The sequence below is a fragment of the Vulpes vulpes genome, chromosome 2, assembly GCF_048418805.1.
Source record: "Vulpes vulpes isolate BD-2025 chromosome 2, VulVul3, whole genome shotgun sequence".
Taxonomy (NCBI): domain Eukaryota; kingdom Metazoa; phylum Chordata; class Mammalia; order Carnivora; family Canidae; genus Vulpes; species Vulpes vulpes.
The window spans coordinates 159,356,078-159,384,021 of NC_132781.1; the positions used below are offsets into that span (position 1 = coordinate 159,356,078).

Below are 27,944 nucleotides of genomic sequence, written 5' to 3' on the forward strand. Positions count from 1 at the left end.
CACAAAGCTCCCAAAGAGGGAGGGGCCCTGAGACGGTTGCAGATTTGGAATTTAGATCTGGAGGTTTTATGGGCTTATTGGCCGGCTGTTTTAATCTAATCGACCCTCGCTGAGCCTGTCATCTATCTAATCAGTGTTTTGTCATCGATGCATCACATGGGAAAGGGTGGAAGGCTCCTTCCAGGGTGGGTGTTCCATCCTTTCAAGGGTGGTTTCCTCTCGGGGGAGGGGGGAGCTTGCCCCTGCCTGCCTTTCTTTTTTATTTTATTTTATATTTTATTTTATTTATTTTATTATTTTATTATTTTATTTTATTATTATTTTATTTTTTAATTTTTTTAAATTTTATTTTATATTTTATTTTATTTATTTTATTTTATATTTTATATTAATTTAATTTAATTTATTTTATTATTTTATTTTATTTTATTTTTTATTAATTTATTTATTTTTTCCCTGCCTGCCTTTCTTCCAAGCATCCTCCATCACCAGGTTCCCTCGCTTTGCGGAAGGTAAGCATGGACCGGCTGGGGACGCAGGCGACTGATCCAAGCGCCAGGCCTGCAGGTGGGGGCAGGCTGGGTGCCCACCGGCGGGAGGCTAGAGGCAGGGCCTGCGGGCTCCGAGGCACCGGGCTGCAGCCCCGGGCGGAGGGCGGCGCGCACCTGGCCGAGGGCAGCGGGGGCGGGCGGATGCTCAGAGCACCTGACGCGCCGACCCTCGGTCCTCCTGCGGCTCCTCCCACGTGTCCCCCTCCGCCTCTCTCATTGGCTCGCTCTGCCACACGGCCGCCCATCCGATTGGCCCTCAGTGTCCGAGGCGTCTCTCTGATTGGTCGAGGAGGCTCACGCCCCTCTGAGGCAGGCGGGGCCATACCATAAAAGACGGGGGGGGGGAAGCGTGTAACTGTCATTGCCTCCCTTTAAAGCCGCCTTGTTCCGTGTCGCCTGCTGGCCTCTCCGGTGCCCTCCCCTGGAGCTATCGTGCGAACAGAGGGCAGGCACGGAGGCGCTTCGGGGGATCCCGACTCGGAGGACGGCCGCGTGACCCGCCCCCCGCCCGCCCAGGTGGTGCGCTCCGGGCGGGGCTCCGCCTCCCGGCCGCGCCCGGGGCTCCGGGGGCGCGAACCGCCGGGGGTCGCAGGGTCGGTGCTCGGCCCCGTGCAGCGCTCGAGATGCCGCTGCCGCTGCCGCCCGCGCTCCGCCGTGCCCTGCTGGCGCGGCCCTGGAGGGACCCCGGGTGAGTGCGCCCTGGGCCTGCGGCAGGTGGAGGGCGCCCCTGCCGGTCCCCGCCGCGATCCCGAGGGCTCCCCGCGGGGGCCGCTTCCCCTACCCCCTGCCGCTCATCCGGACCCTCCTCCCCGCGGAGCCCCCTCCTCCATCTCCTTCCTCTTTCCCTTCCTTCCTCCCGGCTGCCACGCTCGGAAAGTGCCCCCGCTGAGCCCCCCCGCCCCGTGCCGGGCTCCCCACCCTCGGGCTCACATTCAGGACCCGACGCGGGGGGCTCCCCGGGGCTCCTCTCCCCTTTCTGCAGGGACTTCCACCTCCCTCTTCCTCTCCGACCGCCTCCCCCCTTTCCGAGATAAGTACGGGGCACAAGAGGGACCCTTCCTTCGGGTCGGCGGGGCGCTTCTACCGAGCCGGACGCCGGGCTCGGCACTGGGTCCCCGCCCCCCCCCCCCCCCCGCGGTGACCCAGGGAGACCCTGCGCGCAGGGCCTTGCACAGAGGCTCACGCGCAGCCCCCGGGCTTACTAGTCGCGATCGTCGTTTATCCCGCTCGTTCAAACTGCGGTGGATGGTGCAACTCAGAGGTGAAGAAGCCAGGGTGTAGCTCCAGGGTGCACCTGCCCTGCAAACGCCCGTGCTGTGGAGCTGGGTTCCCGGACCCTCGCCCGCTCAGTGGCACATGTTCTTGGAGCTCTTCTGGGCTAGGTGCGGGGAGGTGGGCAGGGCACAGACCCATCCCAGAGAGGCTCGGCCTGGTGGACTGGGTGATGGAGGTGGGCAGGGCACAGACCCCGACCTGGAGAGGCTCGGCCTGGCGGACTGGGTGATGGAGGTGGGCAGGGCACAGACCCCGACCTGGAGAGGCTCGGCCTGGCGGACTGGGTGATGGAGGTGGGCAGGGCACAGACCCCTTCCCCGGGCGGACTGGGTGATGGAGGTGGGCAGGGCACAGACCCCTTCCCCGGGCGGACTGGGTGATGGAGGTGGGCAGGGCACAGACCCCTTCCCCGGGGGGACTGGGTGATGGAGGTGGGCAGGGCACAGACCCCTTCCCGGAGAGGCTTGGGTCTGGCCGACTGGGTGATGGAGGTGGGCAGGGCACAGACCCTGTCCCAGAGAGGCTCGGCTTGGCGGACTGGGTGATGCAGGTGGGCAGGGCACAGACCCTGTCCCAGAGACGCTTAGGTCTGGCGGACTGGATGTTGGAGGTGGGCCTCCCTTTCAGGGCTGGGCAGCCCCCGCTCCCAGTTTGAGTTTTGTTTGCCTGACCCCTGGGACTTGTGACCAGACCAGCTAGGTCTCCACTGCTGAGCCCTGCCCTGAGTTAATCAGTTTCCCAAGGGGTGGTACGGGGGAGGGGCCGGTGCCCTGGGCATGGGTCAGTGTCCTTTGTGGGCAGGGGCTTGATAGGTAAGGGCACAGGAGGAGCACAGCGGGGGAGGATTCCTCTCCCAAGCCAAGGTTGGGGGCCAGACTTGCCACCCCTCCAGTGTGGTCCCTTTTGCGAGCTTTTCCCTGCACTGATACTCCCCCACTCCCGCCCCCCATGGGGGAGGAAGCCCCGTAGATTCATGTGTTGACTGAGTACCTACCATGTGGGATACTGGAAGAAAGGGGTACCCGGGGGACTTACAGGTGGATAGGGCCTTCAGAGAGTTTACAGTTTAAGGGCAGGCGGTGGGTACTTAGCCATAAAAACCTCCAGTATCTGGTAGAAAGCAATCTATATTCTAAAAAAAAAAAGCTTGTGATAGCAATAATATTTATCAAGCAATCAAGAACCACAGACCTGGCCCTGTGCTGATAAGCACTATATTATCCCCATTTTTGCAGATGGGAAACTTATCTGCCAGTGAAGGCAAATGGAGAGCTAGAATCACAGTCAGACTCCAGCTTCGTGCTCTTAATTACAGAGACTTGGGAGCGGAGCCAAAGCGTTTTTTTTGCAACCAGATCTGAAGGCTCAGGTTACCTCTTTCGATAGAGCAGCTGGCCCGATGCCCTAGACAGAGTTTCTCAACCTTGGCACTATTAACATCCTGAGCCTGGCTAATCCTGTGTTGTGGGGGCCGTCCCGTGCATTGTAGAATGTTTAGCAGCTTTCCTGGCCTCTCCTCGCTAGACTCCATTAGCACCCCACAGTTTGTGACAATATAAAAATGCCAGACACTGCGGAAAGTCTCCTGGGCCAAATTGCTCCTAGTTGAGAGCCACTGCTCTAGAAAAGCAGGTTTGATGTTTGGCTACTTTTTCATTTATTCAACAAATATTTAGGACGCACGGATACATATGCTTAAAAAAAAAAAAAAAACCAACAGTGTATAATGGTGGATTCACCTGCAAATGCTTTTTTTTTGTCGTTTTTTATTTCATAGACTTGTCTATCTTACTGCCCCCACGGCCTCATACCTTTTATGTGCATTATTTTACTGAGCTCCTCAGCAACCTATGATGTAGGCGTCGCTGTTCCCATTTCAGGGATTAAACGATGGAGACCCTTGGAAATTGAGGAAGACTTGTCTGAGGCCTTAAGCTAGTAAACATCAGGCCCGCAGTTGACTGCCTCCTGTCTTTGGCCCTGATCTCCTGCTTTTTTCTCTACTTCATTGACTTTATCAGGGGTGTCCTCGGTTATGTCTCTGCAAATTCTTGGAAAGAGCCCAGATCCATGTTTGTATTTATATATAGATTTAATAAGCAGAAGAACTAGCCCTGGCACATAGTAGGCTTATACTGGAAGTGAATTGTTCTCTATTACTAGTTTATATACCAGACCCTGCTGGGTACCAAAGGATTAGAGATGATGTGACTAATTGAGTGAAGGAACAACTAGACTCTAAAGTGACCCTAGTCCTGGCTTCAGGGGCTGTTAGAGCCCCTACTTGGACTGCAGTTGTCACTAGCATACCTCAAGCACCTGCTGCTGGTCCCCAGCCCCTGGCCCGGCGCATAGTAGGTGCTGACCACTGGCTGTTGGAATGGCCCAGAGGACAGCACGGGCTGGATTCTGGCTCCACCTCTTAGCAGCCCTGTGGCCCTGGGCGGCCTATGCAACCTCTGTGTGCTGCCTCATGTTCCCGTGTGGTGGATAAAGACAGTGGCAGCCACCCCGGGGGACTGTCCTGGCGAGGAAATGAATTCACACTCAGAAACCACTTTGAAGAGTTTCAGCACCTAGACAGTGTTGCTTTATGTATTATTTTGATCCCCTTCCCCACCCATGGGCTGTCATGGGTGATCGCCCTGGATCAGGAATATCCAGGTCCCAAGAGCACAGGGTAGAGGCAGGTGTGGAGCTCAGATGCCCCCGGTGCTTTCCCTTCATCCTCATTAATTACCCGGATGCAAACCCCTTTCTGTTGGGGTTGACCTCGCTTGCCGCAGAGGAGGGCACAGACACCTGCCCATCTTGGGGGTTTCTTACCCACTCTAGATCTTTCCTTTCCTGGCAGGGACCTCATGGAGCGGCCAGCCCTAGGCTGAGCCCTCAGTGCCCGTGGACAGCAAGCCACCACCCACCTCTTTGGTGAGCTGGGAAATGTTGAGCCCGAGGGAGGACCAACCTGTCACCACAGCCCCGCTGCTCAGGGGTCTCTGAGTGCCTGCAGGTGCTTCTGCCGTAGGAAGACCTGGGTTCAGGTCCTGCTCTGTGGGGCTGTGCCCCGGAGCCATGCGTGAGCACAGAAATCTCAGAAGTCCATTTTCTCATATGTAATACTACTAATAATAATCCTGGCACCTTCCTCATGCATTCATAGCTGGATTCAGGAGATAATCACTTAGCGTAGTGCCAGGTGTGTCGTAAGTGCTTAATAAATACTCCTTGATGTTTCCGGGGCAATAAAGTGGAAACAGCTCAGCCTGGGCCTGATGCCGCTCCCTTCTGGACCTGCCCAGGGCCCAGCACTTTCTCTCGGCTCACCGCCCCTTATCTCGGAGATAAGGAGGATTGGCCTTATCAGGTCCCATATAACAGCTAGGAAAATCTGGAAGCTGAATGAAGCAAGGGTGTTTCCTTTCTCCTCCTCTCCTTGGTCTCAGTCACCACTCACCGCTAACCTCGGCCACTAGGGACCTGCAGCCAGTCCCAGGTGTGAGCAGAGGGCACTGGCTTGGGAGTCCAGTCCTGGGAGCCTGGTGGTGCTGACAACACTTGGGTGTTCATTATCTCCCCCACCCCCACTTTTTTCTTGATGAGTCTCATGAAAGGTGTATCAGTGTGTTGTTTTGTTTTGTTTTTTAGAATTTTATTAGAAGGTGTATGAGGATGAGGGGGGAGGGGTAGAGGGCGAAGCAGACTCCCAACCAAGCAGGGAGCCAGACTTAGAACATGATCCTGGGACTCTGGGGTTATGACCTGAGCTGAAGGCAACCGACTGAGCCACCCAGGTGTCCCATGTTCTTTGTTTTAAAAGGCATTTCTCGGGATGCCTGGGTGGCTCAGCAGTTGGGTGGCTGCCTTTGGCTCGGGTCGTGGTCCTGGGATCTGGGATCGAGTCCTGCATTGGGCTCCTGCAGGGAGCCTGCTTCTCCCTCTGCCTGTGTCTCTGCCTCTCATGAATAAATAGATGAATCTTAAAAAAAAAAAAAAAAGGCATTTCTCACATGCTCCGGTGCACCAGATGGTGTGTCTGGTAGTGAGCAGAATGTTTGCAGGCCGTAGGGGGTCGCTGATGGCCTGTTGGGAGCACAGACAGGCACAGCTCCGTGATGAGCAGCGTCAGTGAGGAGATCATGGGGCTCTGAGATGACGTGATGCCCCCCACCCCGCCGTCCAGGCGCTGGAGGGTAGCATCCCAAGCAGAGGTGACTCTGAAAAGACCCAGGTGGCCGGATTGCAGCAGACCGAGTGGGTGGGCTGGGGCGGGGGTGATGGGAAATGAGCCCCGAGCCCTCAGTAAGGATTCCGATTTTTTGTTGTGGAAGAAATGAGAAGCCGCCAAGTAGGCAGATTTCATTGTCCCAGTCTCTGTGTCCTTGAGACGTGGAATAAACGTATGCTGACGACTGAGGCATGCAGTCCTGCCTCCCCGGGCCTCGCAGATCCTCCCAGAGGCTCCAGGTTCTGCGAGGGACTCTTCTCTGCCTTCCCCCGGAGCCGAGGGAAAGGTGTTCATGTTCATCCCACATGGCCCATGAGCCAAAATAGAAGAGGGGGGGGATTGCTTTTGTCAGGCGTCCTTGGATCATTTTTGGCTGCTCTGACTCAGGATGATCTTTGAATTCTGTTCCCTACATTCGGACTGTTGGGCAGCCAGGCCGGGGCTTGGAGACTTTCCAGGCGTAGAGGAAGCCAATGGGGGATGTGAGCCTGTGGTCCCAGTGGACCTCTGTCCTGGGGGAGGTGGAGAGGCCTGCAGGGTTTCTGTTTCTGCCTGGGAGGCAGCAGGCTCAGGAGGGCTGGTAGCTGTTATATTTTAAGCTGGGTGGAATGTGGTGCTAAGCTGATTCCAGCGCTAGTTGTTGAGCCCCCGGGCTAGCCCCTGATCGTTGTGACCTGAGGGTGTCCGAGAACCAATTTGCCTTTTTTTTTTTTTTAAAGTAAGCTCTATGTCCAATGTGGTGGGTGAACTCACGACCCTGAGATCGAGAGTTGCATGCTCTACCCACTGAGCCAGGCGCTGAGTCAGGCGCTCCTGGTGCAGTAACATTCTAGAAGACAGTTTTCTTAGAAATACAGAGCAGGAGGGGTGAGGAAAGACAAGCACCTCGAACCCCGCCATGCCCCTGCAGGGCACACCGTACCACCCGCATTCTTCAGGTGGGCACTCCCGAGGCCCGCTGATTTTATAGCAACGGGCTGAGGTCTTGGAGGAGGTGTGCTTTCTGCATGTCCTGGGAGCTGGGGTCCGGCCTGGGGTTGGGGCGTGCACCTCCAGGCTCCTAGCCCACACCCCCTGTCTGCGACACCCTCCTGGCTGCCAGAGGAGATGATGGTATCTGATTTACTGATTGGGGATGGTGCGCTGCTGGAACCTTCCAGAGGGCCCTGGGGGCACACACACCACCCCCGCTTTCTGGGCTGGGGTTGAGGCTTGTGGCCTGGACCTTGGCAGCCTCTCTGTTCTTCCCCACACCGTCTGGAGGGGGTCGGTATGGATTTTAATTTATGGGGCGTACCTACAGCTCTGTGTTACCATCTCCTCAGCTCTCCAGCGAAAGGCCTGGTGGGGGGCTGGCCTAGCCCCACGTTTCTGCCCTTGGTTAGGGGAAGGGTGAGGCCTGAGGAATGGGGCTGGCCTCCTCGGGTGTGCTGGGTGCTGCCTGGGAGGTGTGTTGGGGGGTAAGGCCCAGCTCACTCTGCCGTTTGTTCGTTAGACAAGATCTTGGGTAACCAGGCCCTGCCTTCCTCCCTCCTGGACCGCCCAGGCCCCTCTTAGCGCTTCCTGTCAAGCTTCCTGCTCTGGGCCTTTATCCTTGCGCTCCTCTGGGCCTGGAATGCTCTTCCTTGCCCTTCTCAGATCCCAGGTCACCCTCAGACGACACCTCCCCGATCACCCTGGCTGGAACAGCCCTGCCCTTGCCCTGACTCATTGTCACAAGCCCTCTGTCCTCACTGTGTTTATTTCTTGCCCGTGGCCCCCACTGGAGGTTAGCTGCTTGTGATGGATGATTGGAAGAAAGGCAGGCGGGGACAAAGCCCTTGCCCTAAGAGGAAACTAAGAAGGACTTTATGCCACTCCGGAGGGAGCCCTCTACCCTTTCCCACCGTGATTGATAGATGCCAAAAAGCTGATTGGATGGCAGGCTCAGGGATGGTCGATCAGATTAAAACAGGCGGCCAACCAGCCCATAAAACCCCCGGATTTAGAAACTCTGGTGGCAACCCTGTCAGGTCCCCTCCCTCTTCTGGAGCTTTGTACAGTTCAGTGAACTTTGCTTTACTATTGCTCAATAAACCTTGTTTTGCTGCCCACCACTCTGTCCTGCTTACCTCTTTACTCTTCCGAGTGGTGTGCGAGAAGCTCGGGACACCGAAGAAAAAGAAATCCTGCCCCATATGCGGCCCGAGGCCTTGCTGTCTTGGTCTCCAGTGTTTAGAGCAGCGCCAGAGACTTTGCAGGTGCCCAAGAGCCTTGTAGAATGAAGGACCAGTCCTCATGGCTCCTGGTTTTGTGTCCTTCCTCCAGGCCTTCCAGGCTGGGTCCGTAGGTCTCCAGACCCCTTCCCAGGGAGGAAGGATAAAAAATGCCCCCAGCACTCACAGCCCAAGTGACACTGGCGCCTGGAGGACTCCCCCAGCTGGGGCTCCAGCTCTGGAACGAATGGCTTCATGTTCTGGCTCTTACCCGGCTGCCCCCCGCCTCCCCCAACTGCCTTGCTGTCCGCAGACTTGAGGGGCGGTGGTCACCAGTTTGTCACCAGCCAGTGAGGTCATAAGGTTCAAGACCGAACAGGGTCTCCAGGACGAGGAGTTCTGGAGGAGCCTGGAGTCAGGCCCTGAGCCCCTGCTGTGGCTGCGAGCTGAGGGGGGCACTTCTCCAAGGTCACGGCCCACACATCTCGGATGTTCTTGCCTCCCTGGAGCTCAGCTCTGGTTACCAAGGGAATCCCAGCGGGGGCCGAGCTCTGGAAGCTGCCCTTTCAGCCCAGAGGCAGCAGTAACTTGGGGCCAGGTGGGAGAAGGGCTGCATCGTGGGGAAGTGAAGGGAGAGTCCATCCCCTCCACGTACAGAACGCTTAGGAGTGGTTTTGCGCTGATTGAATTTAAACATCAAACAGCCATGTGGGTTCGTGTGGTGGTTCTCGCTTAGAGATGTAGAAACGGGCCCAGGGGAGGCTATTTTTAAAGATTTTATTTATTTTTTTATTTTAAATTTTGTTTATTTATTCATGAGAGACAGAGGGAGAGGCAGACACAGGCGGAGGGAGAAGCAGGCTCCCTGCAGGAGCCTGATGCAGGACTTGATCCTGGGACCCTGGGATCACACTCTGGGCTGAAGGCAGATGTTTAACCACTGAGCCCCCACGCGTCCCTATTTATTTATGAGAGACACAGAGATTGAGAGAGAGAGAGGCAGAGGCAGAGACAGAGGGAGAAGCAGGCTCCATGGAGGGAGCCTGACGTGGGACTCAATCCCGGGTCTCCAGGATCTCGCCCTGGACTGAAGGCGGCCCTAAACCGCTGAGCCCCCTGGGCTGCTGAACTTGGGTTTTGGATCTCAGGACAGTTCTGTACTTGCTCCAATTTCAGGATTCTAGGCCAACCCAGAACCATCAACCCCCCCTCCCTGCCCCCACTGTTGGAGGTGGAGGGCCTCGGTGCGGCGGCCACCGCTGACCTGTGTGCCCCTGTTCCCGCCCTTGTACCCCAGGCTGTGGTGGAAGCACACCTCTTCCCTGAAGGTGGCCAACGAGCCAGTCTTGGCATTCACGCAGGGCAGCCCCGAGCGAGATGCGCTCCAGAAGGTAACGGGGCGGTGGGGGCACCCAGTGGGGGGAGGGCGTGGAGGGAGGGAGGACAGCCTTGAGCAGCCCCCAGGACCCCTCTCTGGGCCTCCGGCCACCACCCCCAAGGCACCTGCCCCCCTGCCCGCCCCCAGCCTTGGAAGGAACACGGCTCTGGGACAGCCAGCCGTGTGTCCAGAGGATGGGAGAGGCTGGAGGCAGCGGGGGTGCAAGCCGGGCCCCTGGGGGGCTCGGGCCAGGTCAGGGCTTGTCAGCCCACGGACGTTTTATGGTGAAGAATGTTGTCCCGTTAATTGCCAGTATTGTAAGAATCATGTGATGTCACATACCTTTCACATACGGTTTTCTGTTCTGCTTATGACGGGAAGACCTGGCAGTGCTGGCCTCGCCTGCCCGCAGGACAGGACGGTGACAGCAGGCGGGGGCTGAATGGCGGAGGTGCCCATCTGCCCCTTGTCCCCTCTGTAGGCTTTGAAGGACCTCAAGGGCCGGACGGAAGCCATCCCCTGTGTGGTGGGGGATGAGGAGGTGTGGACCTCGGACGTGCAGTACCAGGTGTCGGTGAGTCCCGCGGGCAGGCGGGTGGGCGGGCGGCGGGCAGGGCTCGCTTCTCCCCGAATCCGGGGTCCTTCTCTCAGGCAACAGATAAGCTTGCAACACACGGGGGGTCTCTGCCTCCCGGGCGGGGATCGTGGTCCGTTCCCAGAGTTTGAATTCTGTGCGCCGATACAAAACCTCCAAAAGCAGTCGTCTTGGGGGTATTGTCCTGAAAGATCCCACGTCACGCCTGCCCGGAGGGGGTTAAGACAATGAGTGCACCTGCTTCGGCGTCTCGTTAGGAGAGTGGGAACCACTGGCCACCTAGAGCGTGGGGAGAAAGGACAGAATGTCAGAATCCAGGGCGCTCCTTCCCCAGAGAGGCCAGTCGCAGAGCCCTGCAACTGCTGCTCCAGCGGGAGGATAAGCCACGTGGGGCCTGGGGAGAAATTCCTCCCGAGGGTGTGGGAAGGACACGCACGAGTGACCAGCGGGGCCCCCACAGGAGTCTCAGTCTCGCGCACAGGGGTTTCAGGGGGCCACGGCGAGCAGGCCAAGGACGTCCTCAGAGCCCAGCGCCTGGGGATGCCAGCGCCCACCCTGCGGGTCTGCTCCCGGGGCAGCTCCTCCGTCCAGAGTTCGGGGTTCCAGCTGACACCCGCAGCTTCCCTTCCAAACCTAACGACGGGAGCTTTCACATACGGATTCAAATGTCCGGCTCCTCTGGGTGGTGGGGAGGTGTGGCCTCACGAGGCGGACGTTCCTGCAAGGCTCCGTGTGCCTGAGCACGTCCGCGGGCTGCCCTCTGGGGTCCCCGTTCCCTGCCACCCTGGCATACGGTGCCGGCTGTCTCTGCTCGCCGCCCTTGCCCCCCTTGCCCCCCTGGGCCCAGCTGGAGAACGGCCTGCGCGTCCCTCAGGCCCCCTGCCTAAGTGCTTCCCTGGGCAGGGCTTTTGCAAGACTCAGGACAGCAGGTGCCAGGGGCCTGTGGTCCGCGGTGACGGTGAAGGGGTGGCACCTGCTCCGGTGCCTCGCCCCTCTGTCAGTTCCGGGGCGGGAGGGACCTGCTCTTCGAAGAGTTGGGGATCGTGACCAGGATTCGAGGCTGAATGGAAGTTTGCGGCTTGCCCATCGGGTACCTGGAGCACCGGCCGTGCTCCAACCCCAGGCAGGGGAGCCACCCCATCGCTTTTTATCTCTTGTGTGGCCATGACGGTTCTAGCCCGGAAAGGCTTAAACCAAAATACCCACCCCCGCTGTGGAAGAAAGAGAAGCTGCTCGTCACAAGAGAATGAATGTGTCCTGCTTTCAGGACAGCAGAGTGAAAAGGCGAGGGCGCAGCGGAACTTGGGAGTCCAGACTTGGACCCGCGGGTGTCCGGGGCCTGGGGGCGGCTGGGGAGTTAGGGGTGGGAAGGTGACAAGAGAGCCCGGGGGGAGCCAGGATGCAGGAAGCTCAGAAAGAGCCCGGGACGAAGGCCCAGGGGTGCCAGTCCCCGTGGACAAGCCTGGTGCTCGCCCGTGGAGCGTCTGCCCCACCGTGGTGGCAGGTGGCCACCTGTGAAAGTGTGTGGCTCTACTCCTTGAGGCTGCCTGGCCCAGGCGTGGGGACCCCACCCCAGCTGGGCCGCTCGGGTTCACGGCCCTGGACCTGCGAACTGGCGACGGGCACCTGGCTTCGGGGGGCTGGGAGCTCCGGGGGGCAGAGAGGCAAGAGGGAGAAGTCTGAGTTTTCAGGCCGGGCTCCTGAGTCCTCCTGAGGCCCCGCTGCAGGCCGCCCGACTTGCCCTAAGGAGGCCCCTGTACCCAGTTTCCCTTCCTGCCCGCTGGCCGGGGATGCCGCCTTGGGCCTCCTGACCTCCCTGCACCTCAGCTCTCTCGGGTGTGAGTTGGGGGAGCAGTCGTGCCGCGGGGGGGGTTGTTGTCGGGGGTGGACAGACAGACCCCTGCACGTACCTGGGGCTTGTGGGTGCGCAGTGAACAGATGTTGCCGTGGCCCCAGCCCTCCCACGTCTCCAGCTCAGAGCCTGCAGCTAGTTTTTCATCCAAAAAAACACGCGGCCCAGACCCGTCTGTTTTGAACCTCTGGGAGTCAGTGACCGTGGTGTCGGGAGGCTCTCTCCTGCCCAGCCCTGCTTCTCCTCCAGGCGCACCGTGGGTTTTGTGTGGTGTCACTAGCCTGATGGCCATGCTGCACCCAGCCCCTAGGTGAGTCCTGTCCACAGGTGAGGAACGTCCGGAGGAGTCCACACAGCATCTTCTGGGATTCTTGAGGGTTTTCCCCAGAAGGGGGCTTAGGGGCTCACGGTGGGCTAAGCCCCGTGATGACATTAGCCTGAGAACCCACCTGCTCTGGGTTTATCGAGCCAGGGACTGGCCTGTACTTTGGATGGACCAGGAGACTCCTAGATCTGTAATTTGGGGGAGAGTAAAAGGGGTGGCCCTTTTGCAGATGGGGGAGGCACGTTCTGGCTCTGTCCCTGTGGAACCCCGAGGAGGTGCGGGCTGGGTAAGGATAAGGACCCTGGGTCCCCAGCTCTGAGGGTTCTGAGGATGGCCCGGGGCAGGAGTCGCCACAGGAGGCCTCCTGGAGCCCCTGCTACTGGATCAGCAACCAGAGGGCCCGACGCCTGGAGTCCTGGGGGCACAACCTGGGGTCACTCATTTCACTTGGCTCCTCGGGGCTATGCCAGCTGTTTCTCCAGGCAGCTGGGATGTTGATACATCCTGGGGGGCCTCCCATTTTCATGGCCTGTGTTGCCTCAGGGACCTGGCCACGTGGTAAACGGGGGAGCGCAGGCATGGGAGGTGCGAGCTCTGTCGCCAGCACATGCTGTTGGCGTGGGGGAGCTGCAGCCCACTGGGGCGCCCTCGGTCGAAGAGCCTGGCTCCTCGCTGCCTCCTCAGCCCCCGAGCATCACAGCCCAGTCTCGGGTGGACAGGATACAGCTGACTCCGCTAGGGGTTGAAATGAAGGGGAAAGGGCCACTTTCTCCTTAGCCCTAGACCGGCACTGCCCAGTAGAACTTTCTGGAGTTACGACGATCAGTCTCGGCGCTGTCCCACTACGGCGGCCACGGGTCACGCGTGGTCGTCCAGCACACGGAATGTGGCAGGTGCAGCCGAGGACCTGAGTTGAAATGTCAGCAAGCACCTGTGGCTAGTGAAAAGCCCCTAGACAGCCCATTGGCAGACTCCTGGGTGGCAAAAATACTGAAAACTGGTGAAAAGAAGAATTTTTCCCCACTTTATGGCTCATGCTAGCACCTGGCACTGCCGGATTCTGTTTGCAAATGTTTGTGGAGGGTCTTCCCTCTTAGGCGAGCTTACCTGGGTCCCATGCCAGGGGCTGGAGAAGCGGTTGCTCTGTCCCTCGGGCCCTTGGGGGGGGGGGGCAGTAGACGTCCTGAGCCAGGGTCAGCTCCAGCACACCGACTGGGGGCCTCCTGCGGTGACAGCGCCCACTCCAGAGCCGCAGCCACGCGCCACACCCGCTCCGGCAGCCTTTTCACCTGTGAGCTCATCCGGCCCCTCTCCCCATGTGGACGCAGGGGGTCCCCATTTCCCACAGGAGGAGCTCACTTTACGTACGGCCCCCAGCTAGTAGGCAGCGGAGCTGGGCCGGGAACCCGTGTCTGCGTGACCATAAAGTGCACACTTTCTCTGAAAAACTGTGCGGTGCGTGCCTTTCTCTGGGACCGTGAACCTTCCAGAGCAGGAACTGTCTTATTCACCGAGCAGCAGGTGTTCTGTAACCCTTCAGTCAGAGATCGGTGTGGGGTCTGGAGGAGAGAGGGCGGGTGTGCGGAGGACTCTTACCTGGAAGGCGAGCTCTGAGCCCGGCCACCTCCCTACCTGCCCTGGCTCCTCCCTCCTGGGCAATGACCTCACTCTTCTCTCGCCTTGCAGCCCTTCAACCATGGACACAAGGTGGCCAAGTTCTGCTATGCGGACAAGGTAAGTCCCCGGTGACTTTGGGTTGGGGCGCTGCCCCTCTTGCCCTGCTGGCTGCTGACATGGAGGTGGATGCCAGATGCTGCTTCTCTCTCTGGCCACGGGGTGGGGGTGGAGTCTGTCACAAGGCCAGGCCCGCCAGGGTTAATTCGAGCCGGATGAGAGCTGCGTGGGCCAGGGCTGACATCCCCTGACATGCCTATGGCCGCGAGGCAGCCCGGTATCCAAGGGGAGTCGATTCTGCAAGGCTGAGTCAGGGACGTTGGAAACACCATGGATGCAAAGCCAGATGGAGAATCGGCATCATGGAGAGTCAGCGAGAGGGGTGGGGTGCCCTGTGGCAGGGGGTCTGGAAGCTGGCCTCATGTGGCAACAAGGGCCGTTGGCACCAGGGGTGCTGGCGGCAGATGGATGTCTCAGGCTGCGGTTCTGGCCTGGCAGGGCCAAGGCTGGGCACCTGACCTTGAGGGCTGGAGGCTCTAGCTGGTGGGTCGGGGGCCCCAGGAATAAGGTGAGGCCCTGCTGAGACCACATGAGCAAGTAGAGCTGGTCTAACGGCTGAGGGAGTCGGTGCCAAGTCCCTGGCATGCTGACCCACATGGCAGGTCCCTCAGACCTCCAGATGGCAGCAGGGGGCTCAGGGCCTGGGGTGGACCAGCAGGTGATGGGGTGCTGTGTTTGCAACTCTGTGTGGGCAGCACTGGGGCCACAGGAGCCTGGGGCCCTGGGTGGAGAGTGGCCTCCAGTCTCCCTTGAGCACTCCTCTGGGCCCCTTCGTGCCGTGGGAGACAGCCCTGCACCTTTCCCTCCTCCTTAGGCCCTACTCAACAGAGCCATCGAGGCCTCTTTGGCCGCCAGGAAAGAGTGGGACCTGAAGCCCGTTGCAGACCGGGCCCAGATCTTCCTGAAGGCGGCCGACATGCTGAGTGGGCCTCACAGGGCGGAGGTCCTAGCCAAGACCATGCTGGGACAGGTGAGGTACCCGAGGGCACAGTCGGGGGTGCAGGGGAGGCCGTCATAACCCCCCATTGAGCAGACATCAGCTGGGCTGCTTCTGGTGCCAGGACGTGCCCTGCGTGCCGGAGACCAAGAGATGTCCTCGGGGCCCCGGGCTGTCCTCCAGGCTGTGGGCTTTCTCACACCTCCAGTGGGCTGCGGCGGGTTCGAACGCTTTGAGCTCCAGCCCAGATATCACCTCCTCTGTGAGGCTTCCAGAATCTTCTCTGTCCAAAAGGATTCACACGGCCCCTGTGCTCCTGCAGCCTGCTGTTTGCTTGTCAGTTGTGGCTCACATCCTGTTGGGTGTAATGAGGTCGTGTGTGTGTGTGTGTGTGTGTGTGTGTGTGTGTGTGTGACCTCTTTACCAGCTTTTTGGAGAAACTGATCCTATCTTAGCTGTTCTCCATCTTCGGGGCCTTGCAGCATGTCTCCCCGGAGTCCTGTGCCCCTGATACATGGTTTACCTTTTCAGCTGAATGCATGTTGAGTCGGGGGGTGACAGCAGCAGCTCAAAGGGGGGAAGGCAGCCAGGAGAGGAGGGGGCTTGCCCGGCACGGGCCAGCTCCTCCTCCTGTGCCGAGGGCCCCCTGTGCCCCCCGGAGGTGGTGCCACAGCTCCTTACCGGCTGAGAGCCTCGTGATTCTCAGCAGCCCCTGGGGTGGTTGTGCGCCCCAGTGTCCCCAGGGAGCCACACACACACTCTCCACGGTTAACTAAAGACTCAGGGGCTCGTAGGAAGCGTGGCCAGGGTATTGTAGCTGCCGGCACTCCAGGTCCCAGGCAGGGTGACCGCTGCCAGTGACCCTGTGGGCCAAGGAGGGGCTGCCCTGATCTGGGGGTTCCCGCGGCCCGGAGCCCCCCGACCCCCACCCCGTCCCCTCTCATCCCTGTGGGCGCACGGTCGGTGTTGGACCAGGGCCAACGGGGGGCCCGTCTCCGTGCTGAACCCCGGGCTGTCCTGTGCGCAGGGTAAGACGGTGATCCAAGCGGAGATTGACGCGGCGGCGGAGCTCATCGACTTCCTCCGGTTCAACGCCAAGTTTGCCGTGGAGCTAGAGGGGCAGCAGCCGCTCAGCGTGCCGCCCAGCACCAACAGCGTCGTGTACCGGGGGCTGGAGGTACCCACAGGGGCGGCGGCGGGGTGGGCAGGGGCCACCCAGCACCAACAGCGTCGTGTACCGGGGGCTGGAGGCACCCACAGGGGTGGCGGCGGGGTGGGCAGGGGCCGCCCAGCACCAACAGCGTCGTGTACCGGGGGCTGGAGGTACCCACAGGGGCAGCGGCGGGGTGGGCAGGGGCCGCCCAGCACCAACAGCGTCGTGTACCGGGGGCTGGAGGTACCCACAGGGGCGGCGGCGGGGTGGGCAGGGGCCTGTGGGAGCCTTGAGCTTGTCCTCACCCCCCCTCCCCGCCCCCAGGGCTTCGTGGCGGCTATCTCCCCCTTTAACTTCACGGCGATCGGCGGCAACCTGGCGGGGGCCCCGGCCCTGATGGTAAGAGGATGGCCTTGATGGTGAGATCGGGGCAGGGGGGTGGGCAGGGGGTGGGGGACGTGCAGCCCTTGCTCCTGCCTCGGCCGATGACGGGGGCCTGGCTGTGGGGCGCCGCCCAGAAGGCAGAGGCAGTGTGGCCCGTGGAAAGGCTTTGCGGCCTGAGACTGGTTTGGCCCCAGCTTTGCGCTGCGCTGGGGGACCCCCAGGTGAGCCCCCGAACTCCTCTGAGGGGGTTTCATCCTCCTCCAAGCAGAGATCTACCGAAGCTCCCGGTAGGGGGCTGTGAGCAGCGAGGGCAGCCTCGCGGGGGACACGCGTGGGGGCGCGTCTGGCTGGTGCAGGCTTCGTAGTCGAACGTTGGGCGCGATGGCGCTCACTTTCCAGCGCCCCCTTGTGCCCCGAGTGATCTCCCAGATGTAGGAAGTGACCACACAGCAAAGATCCAGGCCCAGCTCCCAGGTTCCCGGCTCCACTGCCCTCGTCAGGGCGAAGGTGGCCGCTACGTCCTCCTGAACTCCCGCCCAGTGGGGGGTCATGCGGCTTAGCCTTGCCCTTGGAGGGGCAGCAGGGGGAGGGGGAGGGTGGCAGGGCCCTGAGCCCCACATGGGGTCGCTGGCTGCTCCCGAGGGTGCTCCTGCCCAGCCGTGCCCACGCCCAGGTGCCCACGTGTCCTCACCCAGGACACGTGCAGAGAGAGCTCTGCAAGCACTTGCCTGGCCTTGCCCAGCGAGCACCCGTCAACACGGAAACACGCAGAACGGACCTGCCCGAGGGGTGCTGGCCCCGCCAGTTGGTACAGGCTTCCAGAAGGGCCTGGCCAGGGTGTAGGAGCAGGGGGGCAGGGTGCGGTCTCACTGGCTAGGGTGTTCAGAGCGCAGTGCCTGGCGCCTGGAGCAGGAGGGGACGTTCCAGCCTCGAGGGGCCTGGGGGTTCCACGTGAGAGATGGCTGTGCCTCAGGAGGGGGTGGCAGTCGGGGGAGCCAGCGGCCCCGGGCCTTGTGAGTCATCACCATGCCTCCCGGACAGGGCAACGTGGTCCTCTGGAAGCCCAGCGACACGGCCATGCTGGCCAGCTATGCTGTCTACCGCATCTTCCGGGAGGCTGGCCTGCCCCCCAATATCATCCAGTTTGTGCCAGCTGACGGGCCCACGTTTGGTGACACCGTCACCAGCTCCGAGCACCTCTGCGGCATCAACTTCACAGGCAGCGTGCCGTAAGTCCCTGGGGTGGGTGTGGCGGGGGGCACGGGGACGTTCACCAGGTACCCACCTCATGACCTCGGTGCAGGAGCTGGAGGTCGGGCACTGGCCGTACCCCCCCACTCGCTGCGTGGCCACGGGTGGCCCACGCCTCCTCTCTGGGCCTCTGTTTCTTGACCCGTTCAACAGCAATGATGGTCCCTGCTTCCCAGAGCAATTGTGAGGGTCCGGTGAGTTCACAGGGGAGGACCTTCCGGGGCTGGAAGCAGCCTAGACATTTGGTGATACTGATCTTGATGCCACTTCTGGGAAGGGCAGGAGGGAGCTTGGAAGGAATCCGAGGAGGAGAGTCGGGAAGGCTTCTTGGAGGAGGTGGTATCTAGGCAGAGGAGCTAGCCAGGCAGGGAGGCGGTGGGGAAGGTGCTGCAGGGGAGGGAACCGGACACACAGGGCCCCAAGGCTGAAGCTCCTGTGCTCGGGGAGCTGGTGGTGGTTCCGTGTGGCTGGAGTGTGGGCAGGAGGTGGTTCCATCGTGACCCCCCATTCAGTAATGAGCAGGTGTATGTCCCGTGAGCATGTGGACAAGTCTTGCCCCTTGGGGGGGTTTAGTCCCGTGACTGTAAGGCCCTGTGAGGCCACGGGGGTGTCTGGGCCTTATCCCCAAGGGGTTGGGAGCAGGGTATGGATGAAGCGGTTTTGTTTCAAGCAGAGATTGCAGAGGGGGCTCTCCAGTTGGACCTGGTGGGGGGGTAGGCTCTGTCTTTTTTGACTCCTAATTGAGATGAACCAACCTTGTACGGTTGGGGACAGTTTTGTGCAAAGATTTTGAGATTTGTGCAATCTTTTTGAGATTTCAGGCTGTTTTTGAGAACCTGCCCCACTCGGGGCCTGCATGTCCACGTGGCACCACTGGCTGGGGGCGGGGGGGGGGACTGTGCTCCGGTCCTGGCCCACCCTCACCTGGCCCTGGGCCTCTGCATACCTGGTCACTTGCCTGGCCTGGCCCCCCTGAGCCCCCGCGCTCGAGGCTTCTGTCCCAGGTGATCGCTCTGACTGCTGTGTGCACAAGTCACGGGGGCCAGAGGCAGGGGACCCGTGGGGAGGCTGTCCACATCCGGGACGGGCCAGCAGAGGCCTGAACCAGGGTAGAGACGGTGGGAATGGATTCGAGTGAGCAAGTGGCAGGGAGACGTGATCACCGGGCCGCGGGGTTGGATCAGTGGCTGGGTGGGTGGGGTGTCGGGGGGGGGGGGGAGTCCAGGCTCTGGGCAGGAGGGGGCCCAGAGGGCAAGAAGGTAGACACCCGGAAGGCGTGGGTGAAAGTGACAAGTCACATGCCGGTCACTTGGAGTTGGAGGTTCCCGAGGGTCGTCGGGATGGCAGTGTCGGGGTCTGTACTAGGGGGTCCTTGCGGGTGTCCCCTGGGGACACCTGCGGTGGCTTCCAGTCCTCCTTGCCCGGCCTCGGGCTCTCCTGCCCCCCTTCCCGCCAGGGTTTGCCGGGGGTGATGGCGGCATTAGAATTGCTGAGGAGGACCGTTTTCCAAAAAGACCCACTCCGCCAGCGCAGGCCCCACGGGTCCCTGCCTATTAGCGGGCAGAGCGGGCCTGGCCCCATTTGCCATGCTCTGACGAGCAGCGGGCTTAAAGGTAGGAAAGTCATAAATTAGTATTAGCTACTGTGTCGCGGGCTCCCTGGTGATTAGCATTTTTATTGTTTTGTGGCGCTGAGGTTGGTCACACTCGGAGCCCGGGAGGAGGCGGGGGCCTGAGCTCCCTCTCCCAGGACCCTCCTTGGTTTGGCCTCCGGAGCTGGGTGCTGGGCTGGGGGCGTCCCTCCCAGCCATGGCGGCGTCTGTCCCCTGCCAGGTGCCCGCCGTGTGTCTGGCACTGACCTAAGCACCCTGACTCGCTTTAGAGCCATCACACACCAGCTCTACTGGGGCGGGGGGTGGGGGAAAGGTTCTCTCTGGTTCCCAGATGAGGTGCACAGTTTGAGGTTGAGTCATGAGCACAGGTCCATGGCCGTGAGTGTCTGAGTCGGGACCCCTGGCCTTGTCTGCGTCGTCTTGCCACCAAGCCTGGCCTTGCTCCTTCCCCACGGGCCCCAAATATAGCCTGTCTGCAGCTGCCCCCGCCTGCTCAGCTCCCCTCCAGCCCCGACCCTCGCTGTGACCCCCAGATCCCACCTGCTGGGCTTTGGGGCCCATTCCTCCGGTAGGGCCTGCTCTCCAGCCCCCGAGGACCCTCACTGTCTCAGGGACCTGAGCCTCACTTCCTAACCCTCGTCCTATCCTCTGCTTGCAGCACCTTCAAACACCTGTGGAAGCAGGTGGCCCAGAACCTAGACCGGTTCCGCACCTTCCCACGCCTGGCCGGAGGTAAGGGTCCCTCTCCCGCGCCCTCCCTGTGGTGGGGTGAGCCTTGCAGGAGCTGAGAAGTGCGGGGCCCCAGGGAGCAGAGCCGCAGCTGCACTGGATCCTGGGGCTTGTGTTAGGCGCTGGTGCCCCGGAATGTGCAATGTTTCATTCATTCAAATAAAATACAAAGCATCTCCGTAGGCACTTTCTGGACCCCAGGGTTGCCGTGATGGCGAGAGGTGCAGACCCAGCCCTCAGGCGCTTGTGTTCAGTAGCAGGAGGCAGATGGTGGACGCAGAGATGATGCCACCGGGCAGTGACGAGGGGGCTGCGGAGAATTCAAGGAGGGAACAGGTGTGCAGAGGCCAGGGGGGCCGTCGGGTGGCCCCTTCAAGGAGGGAGCCTCTGAGCTGAGACCTGAACACAGAGGGGAGGCCAGTCTTGCCAAGATCTGGGGGGCAAACTGTCATAGGCGCCGGCCGTGTCCAGTAGAGCTTCCCGGGGTGACGCAGGTGTTTCGTGTCCATGCTGTCTGGGCCGGTGGCCGGTAGCCACATGTGTCCGTCGGCGCTTGAAAGGTGGCTGGTGTGATTGAGGAAGAGAGTGGTTTGCTTTGCTTAATTTAAATTAACGTGAATGTAAATAGCCACGTGGGTCTGGCGGCGGCTGCGTGACGCGTGCATAGCCCAGGTGGGGGCCGAGGTGGGGATGAGCTTGTGTTGGAAGACACGGGGCCAGTGCAGGTGGCGCAGGGAGGCGAGGGCCGAGGGGGCCGAGAGCTCCGCGAGGCTCCATCCCACAAACACCACTTGCGTAGTCCAGGAGGTCGCTGCGTTGGTGCAAGACAGATTCCTTGTCTGCGGGGCTTCAGAGCCTCTGATGCTCTCGGGGCATCGTGTACCTTCAGGGGAGGGTCTGATACGTGTTTCCCAAACTCTTGGGCTCACAGAACCCCATTGTTTGGGGAAAGAGCTGGACCCATAGCGGGGGGGGGGGGGGTGGCGTCCAGGGTCACGCAGCCCAGCTGCAGCAGAGCTGGGGCTGGTGGTTCAGCGCTTGTGCTCCTGGGGGTGACGTGGGGCACACGGGGGAGTCTGGACCCCCTCCTGAGCCGGTGGGCGCTCTGATGGGGGGTCAGGGAAGGTGCACCCTCAGCCGGCTGTGGCGTCTCCAGCCCAGTCTGCCCTTGACGAGGTGGGGAGCAGGGAGCTATGCCCTGAGGGAGGGAGACCCCCGCTTGCTGTCCCACACGTCCCAGCCTCAGACCCCACTCTCTAGTGTCTCAGTTTTCATTTTAATTTTTTATTTATTTAAGTAATTTCTACACCCAACATGGGGCCCGAACTCACGACCGAGCGATGAAGAGTCACACGTTCTTCTGACAGCCAGAGAGGCGCTCAGTTTTCTCGTCTTTAAAATGGGAATGATAACGGGGTTGCTGGGGGGCTTTAGTGAGACAAAGCAGAAAGTGCTTTTTTTTTTTTTTTAAGATTTTATTTAATCATGAGAGACAGAGAGAGACAGAGACTCAGGCAGAGGGAGAAGCAGGCTCCATGCAGGGAGCCTGACGCAGGACTCGATCCCGGGTCTCCACGATCAGGCCTGGGGCTGAAGGCGGCGCTAAACCGCTGAGCTGCCCGCAGAAAGTGCTGAGCAGAGCCTGGCAGGTGGTTAGTGCTTTGTGACCGGGTCCTAATGTGTCACGGAGGGAGGAGACCAGGGCCTGGGGGCTGAGCAAACAGGGAGGTGGCGTTTGTGGCCTTGGGTGTGGAAGAGGGGCTTGTGGAGTGGACCCCTCCCTGTCCTCTCCCGGGTTAGGGGTCAGGGAGGCACCGAGGAAGCTGTGCCCGCCTCCAGGCCTGGGTTGGCTCCTGGGAACCTCGGATCCCGGTCCTTCTGCCTCTTTGGTGGGAGCACCCCTGCCCCAGCCTCCGTTTCCCCAGCCATAGGGTAGGGATGGGTCTGGCCCGCCAGTGCCCCGCTGTGATCCGGGGTTGGGGCTGCACACACCTGCGCACAGGTGCAGCCCCCCCCAAGCCGGCTCCCTCACGCCCCTCCCCCTGCAGAGTGCGGGGGCAAGAACTTCCACTTCGTGCACCGCTCGGCCGACGTGGGCAGCGTGGTGAGCGGGACCCTGCGCTCGGCCTTCGAGTATGGAGGCCAGAAGTGCTCAGCGTGCTCCCGCCTCTACGTGCCGCAGTCGCTGTGGCCACAGATCAAAGGGCGGCTGCTGGAGGAGCACGGCAGGATCAAAGTGGGCGACGTGAGTGCCTCTTCCTCCCCGCCGCGGCCCAGCGGGGGGCTGATGGGATTGGAGGCTCCTGGGCGGGGGCGGGGCGGGCGGCAGGGGGTGCGGGGAGGGGGCTCCCTTTGTCTCGGGCCTAGAGCCACTCCAGCTCTCTGCTGCCTCCCTTGCCTTCAGCCAACAGAGGATTTCGGGACCTTCTTCTCCGCCGTGATTGATGCCAAGGTACGGGATGCCAAGACGCAGGCCCTCTGGGGCCCGAGCCCTGCCCTGGGTGGGAGAGGGGGGAGGCCCCGGGTGCCTTGACCGGGGGCTCAGCCCCACTGCTTCGGGCAAGAAGGTCCGATGGCCGCCCAGATGCCCCCAGCCCATGCCTGGAAAAAGGCAGACACCTCCTTGAGCAGAGGACTCGCTTCCCACACATCCTCCACCCAGGCTGGACGAGCCCCCGGGCGTGCACGTTCACATGCACGCACAGATAGGCCTGCATGGCTGCAGCGTGAGCCCAGACGTGCGTGCACGTGTGCGTGCATGCCCACGAACACACTGATATTGGTGTGTAGGCGTGCGTGTGGGACACTCATAAACAGACACGTCTCCATAAATGGATGCACCTCGTGTGTGCACACACGTGTCCATGTGTCTGTTCATAGTGTATAGGCATGTGTTCATCACCTTCATACGTGCACACGTAGCACAGGTGTGCGTGCAGACACGTACTTGTGACCATGCATGTGTGTACGTGTGCGTTCATGTGTGTGCTGTGTTTCTGTAAGTGTAATTGTGGTTCTGCCGCAGACAACACAGTCTCGCACGAGTGTGCACGCACGCCTGCCCTTGCATCTGCTGTGCCTTAGCCAGGCCCTGGCTTTGCCCCTCCCTGCCCCCCCATTCCAGAGTGTCGGCCCTTGAGGGGACAAGTGTGTTGGGGGCGCTGCTGCTGGGAGTGGCCTCCCAGCCGGTCTGTGACATCCCTTCTCACACCCATCCTAGTCCTTCGGCCGCATCAAGAAGTGGCTGGAGCATGCCCGCTCCTCACCCAGCCTCACCATCCTGGCCGGGGGCAAGTGTGACGACTCTGTGGGCTACTTCGTGGAGCCCTGCATCGTCGAGAGCAAGGACCCTCAGGAGTCCATCATGAAGGAGGTGATTGGGGCGGGCAGCCTGGGGCCTGGAGGAGTCCCCCATCGGAGTGTGGGGCACGCGGGACCCTTGCACGTGGCTTCCTTCTGGGGGTGGTATCCCATTTCATAGACGGGAGTGTCTCGCTCCCAGTGAGAGCGGAGCCAGGCCTTGAGGTCAGCCTCCTGACCCCAAACCCAGTGCTCTCTCCTTGACACTGCTGACCCTGGCGGTGTCCTAGCACTTCCACTGTCCGTGGCCACTGGGGCCACTGTCCCCATTTAGCTCTGGGCTGGCCACAGCTGGTCACTTGACTGGGAAGAGAGGGTGTCATCTCCCCCATTATACAGATGAGAAACTGAGGCTCCAAGGGGGTCAAAGCACCTGCCCAGGCTGGGGACAGTGATACTGCCAGGCGATTCCCTGCCAGCTGCTGCCGGAAGTCTTGCTCTCGGGCGTGGGTTTGGCTGGCACGGGGTGTGTGTGTGGAGGGGGTTGAGCAGGAATTTCCTTGGGTCTTCGCCGGGTTGGGAAGCCCAGCGGGAGGTGCCTGGCACTTCTGGCAGGTGCGGAGCTGGGGACGGGGGAGGGGCGGAGGCCAGAGCAGGGGGTCTGGGGGCCTTGGGGCTCTGGTCTGGCCGCGGCCTGACCCTGGGGCTCCTGTCTCAGGAGATCTTCGGGCCCGTGCTGACCGTGTACGTCTACCCCGACGACAAGTACAAGGAGACGCTGCGGCTGGTCGACAGCACCACCAGCTACGGCCTCACGGGGGCAGTGTTCGCCCAGGATAAGTGAGCGGCCGCGCCCTTCCGCTCCCGTCCTGCTCCTGCTGTCCTGCGGCACCTGGCCCCGCGCCGCCCTCTGGACGGGGATCCCAGTACTCAGGCCGCCCCTGCCCTCACCTGCCCTGACTGGCAGGCAGGCACCGGGCCGCAGAGGCCGCTGGGCTCTTTATTGAAACCCGGATTCTGGGGAAACTAGGTCTCTAGGGGCGGGGCTGCAGGATCCCCGCCTTTGACCAGCTCCCCCGGGTCCGATGGGGCCCCGCTCAGCAAGGTCACTGCCTCGTGCTGCAGAGCAGAAGCCTTGGGCTCCGGGGCCAGGGCACGGCGCCCGTCTTGCAGAGGCCGGATTTGAGCCCGGGTGCCAGGATGCTAAACCCGAGACGTGGCTTTTCCTTCCTCCGCAGCACTAGCTCCTGCCACGTCTAAGGGGGTGGAGCTGGGATTGGAACCTGGGGGCAGGGTGGGGGTCTGGGGGTTCCCTAGGTCCCCGGGGAGGGGCAGGGAAACTGGACGAGGACAGGCCACTGCTGAGTGTGTGCAGCCTGACCCCCATCCTGCCCTTCAGCTTCTGCAGCCGCCCTGCGAGGGGCCGTGCTAAGTAACCACTTTCCGGAGGAGGAGGGGGCGCTGAGGCTCTAGGAGCTCCCGGGGGGCCTAGAGCCTCTAGGTGGGCCCCGGCCGCTGGGCTGCCGGGGTGGGCTGGGCTGCCCTCGTGATACTGCCCTGCCGTGTAGGGACGTCGTCCGGGAGGCCACCACGATGCTGAGGAACACGGCCGGCAACTTCTACATCAACGACAAGTCCACCGGCTCTGTGGTGGGCCAGCAGCCCTTTGGGGGGGCCCGAGCCTCTGGTGAGTGGGTCCCCCTTTCCGGAGGGGAGGCGGGTCCCTGGCAGGAGACTCTCGACCTCTCATGTCTGGGGTGTTCAGAGTACTAGGAACACTGGGAGCTCTGGGCTAGCTCCGACCCCTTTCAACAACCTCCTGAGCTGAGGAAGGTACGGTGCTGCTTCCCATTTTACAGAGGGGTAAACTGAGGCACGGGGTGGTGGAGTGACTTGCTCAGGGGCACATGGCTGGGAAGTGGTGGGGCGTTTTGGTTTTGGCACCACGCGCTTTACCACCATGCTCCGGGTCACTTCGGTGCAACTCCTCCTGTTTACAAATGGGGAAACTGAGGCTTGGGGCGGGGCGGTGACTCAACTGAGGTCCCAGAAACCCTGGCTCCTGGCTCCCCGTGCAGTGCTCTCCCCACAGTGCTCACGGGCGGGGCAACGGACCCGGGGAGCGAGGCGTCCGGGGCTCCCCGCTTCCTGCCCCCCAACCTCCGGCTGAGTGCCGAGCACCAGCGCCCCGGAAACCCTGGGCTCCTGAACAGGTTTAGTTCCCGTTGAGCCGCTTCCTGCGCGTGCTGGTGGTCCTGTCTCCTTTTCCCACCTGCTGCCCCTTCTGCCCGGAGCTGCTGTTACCTTGTCAGGGGAAAACCGGAGCTGTCTTTTCCACAGGAACCAATGACAAGCCGGGCGGGCCCCACTACATCCTGCGGTGGACGTCGCCCCAGGTCATCAAGGAGACCCACGAGCCTCTGGGCGATTGGCGCTACTCGTACATGCAGTGAGCCCCGCTGGGCGCCTCTGCTGTCCGTCCCCCTGTCTGTCCGGACGGCCGACCTCCGTGCACTGGCCCCACCCCAGCCCCTGCAGCTTGCTCCCCGGGGGACGACCCCCCCTCCGGGGCCGAGACCCGCCCCCTTACCCACACTGGGCTGTATCCTGGCCTGTCCCGCCCCTCGGGGGCAGGTGCGGGCTCTGGTTTGAGACCATGGTGGGCAGGAGCACGGCTGCCCCCCCTCGTCTCCCGGCTGTCCTAGAGATCTGCTAGGTGTGACCTGTGCCCTGCCTCTTCCCCATGTGTCTTTTTTCCTCTACGCTGGGCCCGGCGGCTTGGGGACCTGGGGAATGGCAGCAGAGTGCCTCCCAGGATCCTCTGGGGCTAAGGAAGCAGCTCTGGGCCCCCACGGTGAGCCTGAGCATCTGCAGAGACTCTTGGCCTTGGCTCCTCCGGGGCTCCAGGATGAGATGTGACCCAGGGTGGCCTGCAGGTCCTGGGGGCGCCCCCAGGAGATGATCCCCATCTCTGCCTGCCAGGCCTTTGCCTGCCAGGCCTTTGCCGGCTCCAGTGGGCCTGGGCCTCTCTGGTGGGGGGGGGGCTGCCCACCTTCCTCACTGCCTGTGGGCCCACGCCCGCCTGGGCCAGGGGTACCCGTGCCTGACCATATGCCTTAGAACCTGTGTGCCTTTTGCCTGCTGTCTGTGCTCTGCTGAGGCCCCTGTGATTCCCGGCAGTCACCCTGTGGTGGGGTTGGGGGGCTGGCAGGGGCTTCCCACCGAGCGCAGGACTTGGTGGTCCCTCCTGTTTGGGTGGTGGTTTTGGAAGATCTTGGGTGGGCCTCTGTGCCATCTCAGCTTTCCATCAGCTCGAGGCTCTACCTCTGCAGAGGCCACACTCCCAGCCTGCCTTGGCCTGGGGTTTCCTGCGGGAGCTCAGTCCCCACTCACTGTTGGAACCGGCCCAGGGAGACTGCTCCCAGCTCCTCCCGGCCCCGAGACCTAGCCTTGGGTTCCCATCAGGCCTGGGCCAAGGATTGCCCGTAGAACCGTCCCTCCTTTCACAGAGGTGGCTCTGTGTGGACTGGCCCCTCGGTGGCCCATTGACGCAGCCGGTTGGCAGATACATCAGCCTGCTAATTGGATGGCAGGTGGCTGGGGATCCATAAGGGGTGACTTTGGAGGACAGTTTTTAATGGGCCCTAAGAGTACTGGCCCTTCCTCAGGGAGCTCCCCCATGGGCTGGCCCCCGGGCACCCCGGCTGTGCACTGTGGCCCGTGGTTAGGTGGTAATGCTGCCCGGGCAGGGCATAGGGTCTGCCCTCCTCCAAATTCCTCACTGCTCCCCGGAGAGGCCAGGGCCGTCAGCCGGCGAGAGATGCTGCGGGTGTCCTGGCTCTACTGATCCTACACTGGAGGTGGCAGTCGGATTCACTCTGATGCCACCTAATAAACGCTTGTTACTGAATCACACTGGCCGTCTTTCTGGTGGGGGTGGCCGGGGCTGGCCAGCTTCTCCAAACAGGGGCTGGTATGTTGGCCATGGCCCTCGTTGTGATGGAAGGAAGGATGCGCACTGGGGTTTGGGAACACGTGCTGGAGGTCTGGGAACTCTAGAGTCAGGTGGGTTCAAATCTGGATTCAAATCCCAGCTCTCTGCCTTCCAAGAGTTGTGCAACCTCTCTGACCTTCTTTATCTGTAAGGTGGGGGTAATAATGCACCTGTCCACGCGCACAGATCGTTGTGACATTGACTGAGCTGATTCATGTAATTGTTTAGAACAAAGCCAGATGCAGAATTGATGATTCAGCCGTGTCACCTATGCACATACATTGTCGTAACAGCCACCGTCACTGTGTTGTGATGGCTAAGTTTGTGTGAAAACTTAGCTGGGCTGCGGTGCCCAGGTATTTAGTTAAACGAATTAAATCATTAAATATTAACTAAAATAATCTGAGTTATTCTGGATGTTTCTATGAAAGTGGTTTTTGGATGAGATTGACAT

General features: G+C 61.2%; 1 protein-coding gene across 1 annotated transcript; it reads left to right on the forward strand.

The window, feature by feature from the left end:
• Positions 1 to 913: 913 nt before the first annotated feature.
• Positions 914 to 27,888, forward strand: ALDH4A1 (aldehyde dehydrogenase 4 family member A1). Its single transcript, XM_072751033.1, has 15 exons — positions 914 to 1,239; positions 9,544 to 9,637; positions 10,106 to 10,198; positions 14,083 to 14,130; positions 14,945 to 15,100; positions 16,095 to 16,244; positions 16,545 to 16,619; positions 17,646 to 17,833; positions 20,126 to 20,199; positions 22,245 to 22,441; positions 22,601 to 22,648; positions 23,417 to 23,569; positions 24,215 to 24,336; positions 25,065 to 25,183; positions 25,837 to 27,888. The coding sequence occupies exons 1-15, from the start codon at positions 1,175 to 1,177 to the stop codon at positions 25,947 to 25,949; spliced, it is 1,695 nt and encodes a 564-aa protein (XP_072607134.1). The 5' UTR covers positions 914 to 1,174; the 3' UTR covers positions 25,950 to 27,888.
• The last annotated feature ends 56 nt before the right edge of the window (positions 27,889 to 27,944 follow it).

Coding starts and splice junctions, on each gene's coding strand:
- ALDH4A1 (XM_072751033.1), top strand. CDS start 1,175: ATGCCGCTGCCGCTGCCGCCCGCGCTCCGCCGTGCCCTGCTGGCGCGG. Junction 16,245..16,544: donor TCGTGTACCGGGGGCTGGAG/GTACCCACAGGG, acceptor CCCCGCCCCCAG/GGCTTCGTGGCGGCTATCTC. Junction 25,184..25,836: donor TGGGGGGGCCCGAGCCTCTG/GTGAGTGGGTCC, acceptor TCTTTTCCACAG/GAACCAATGACAAGCCGGGC.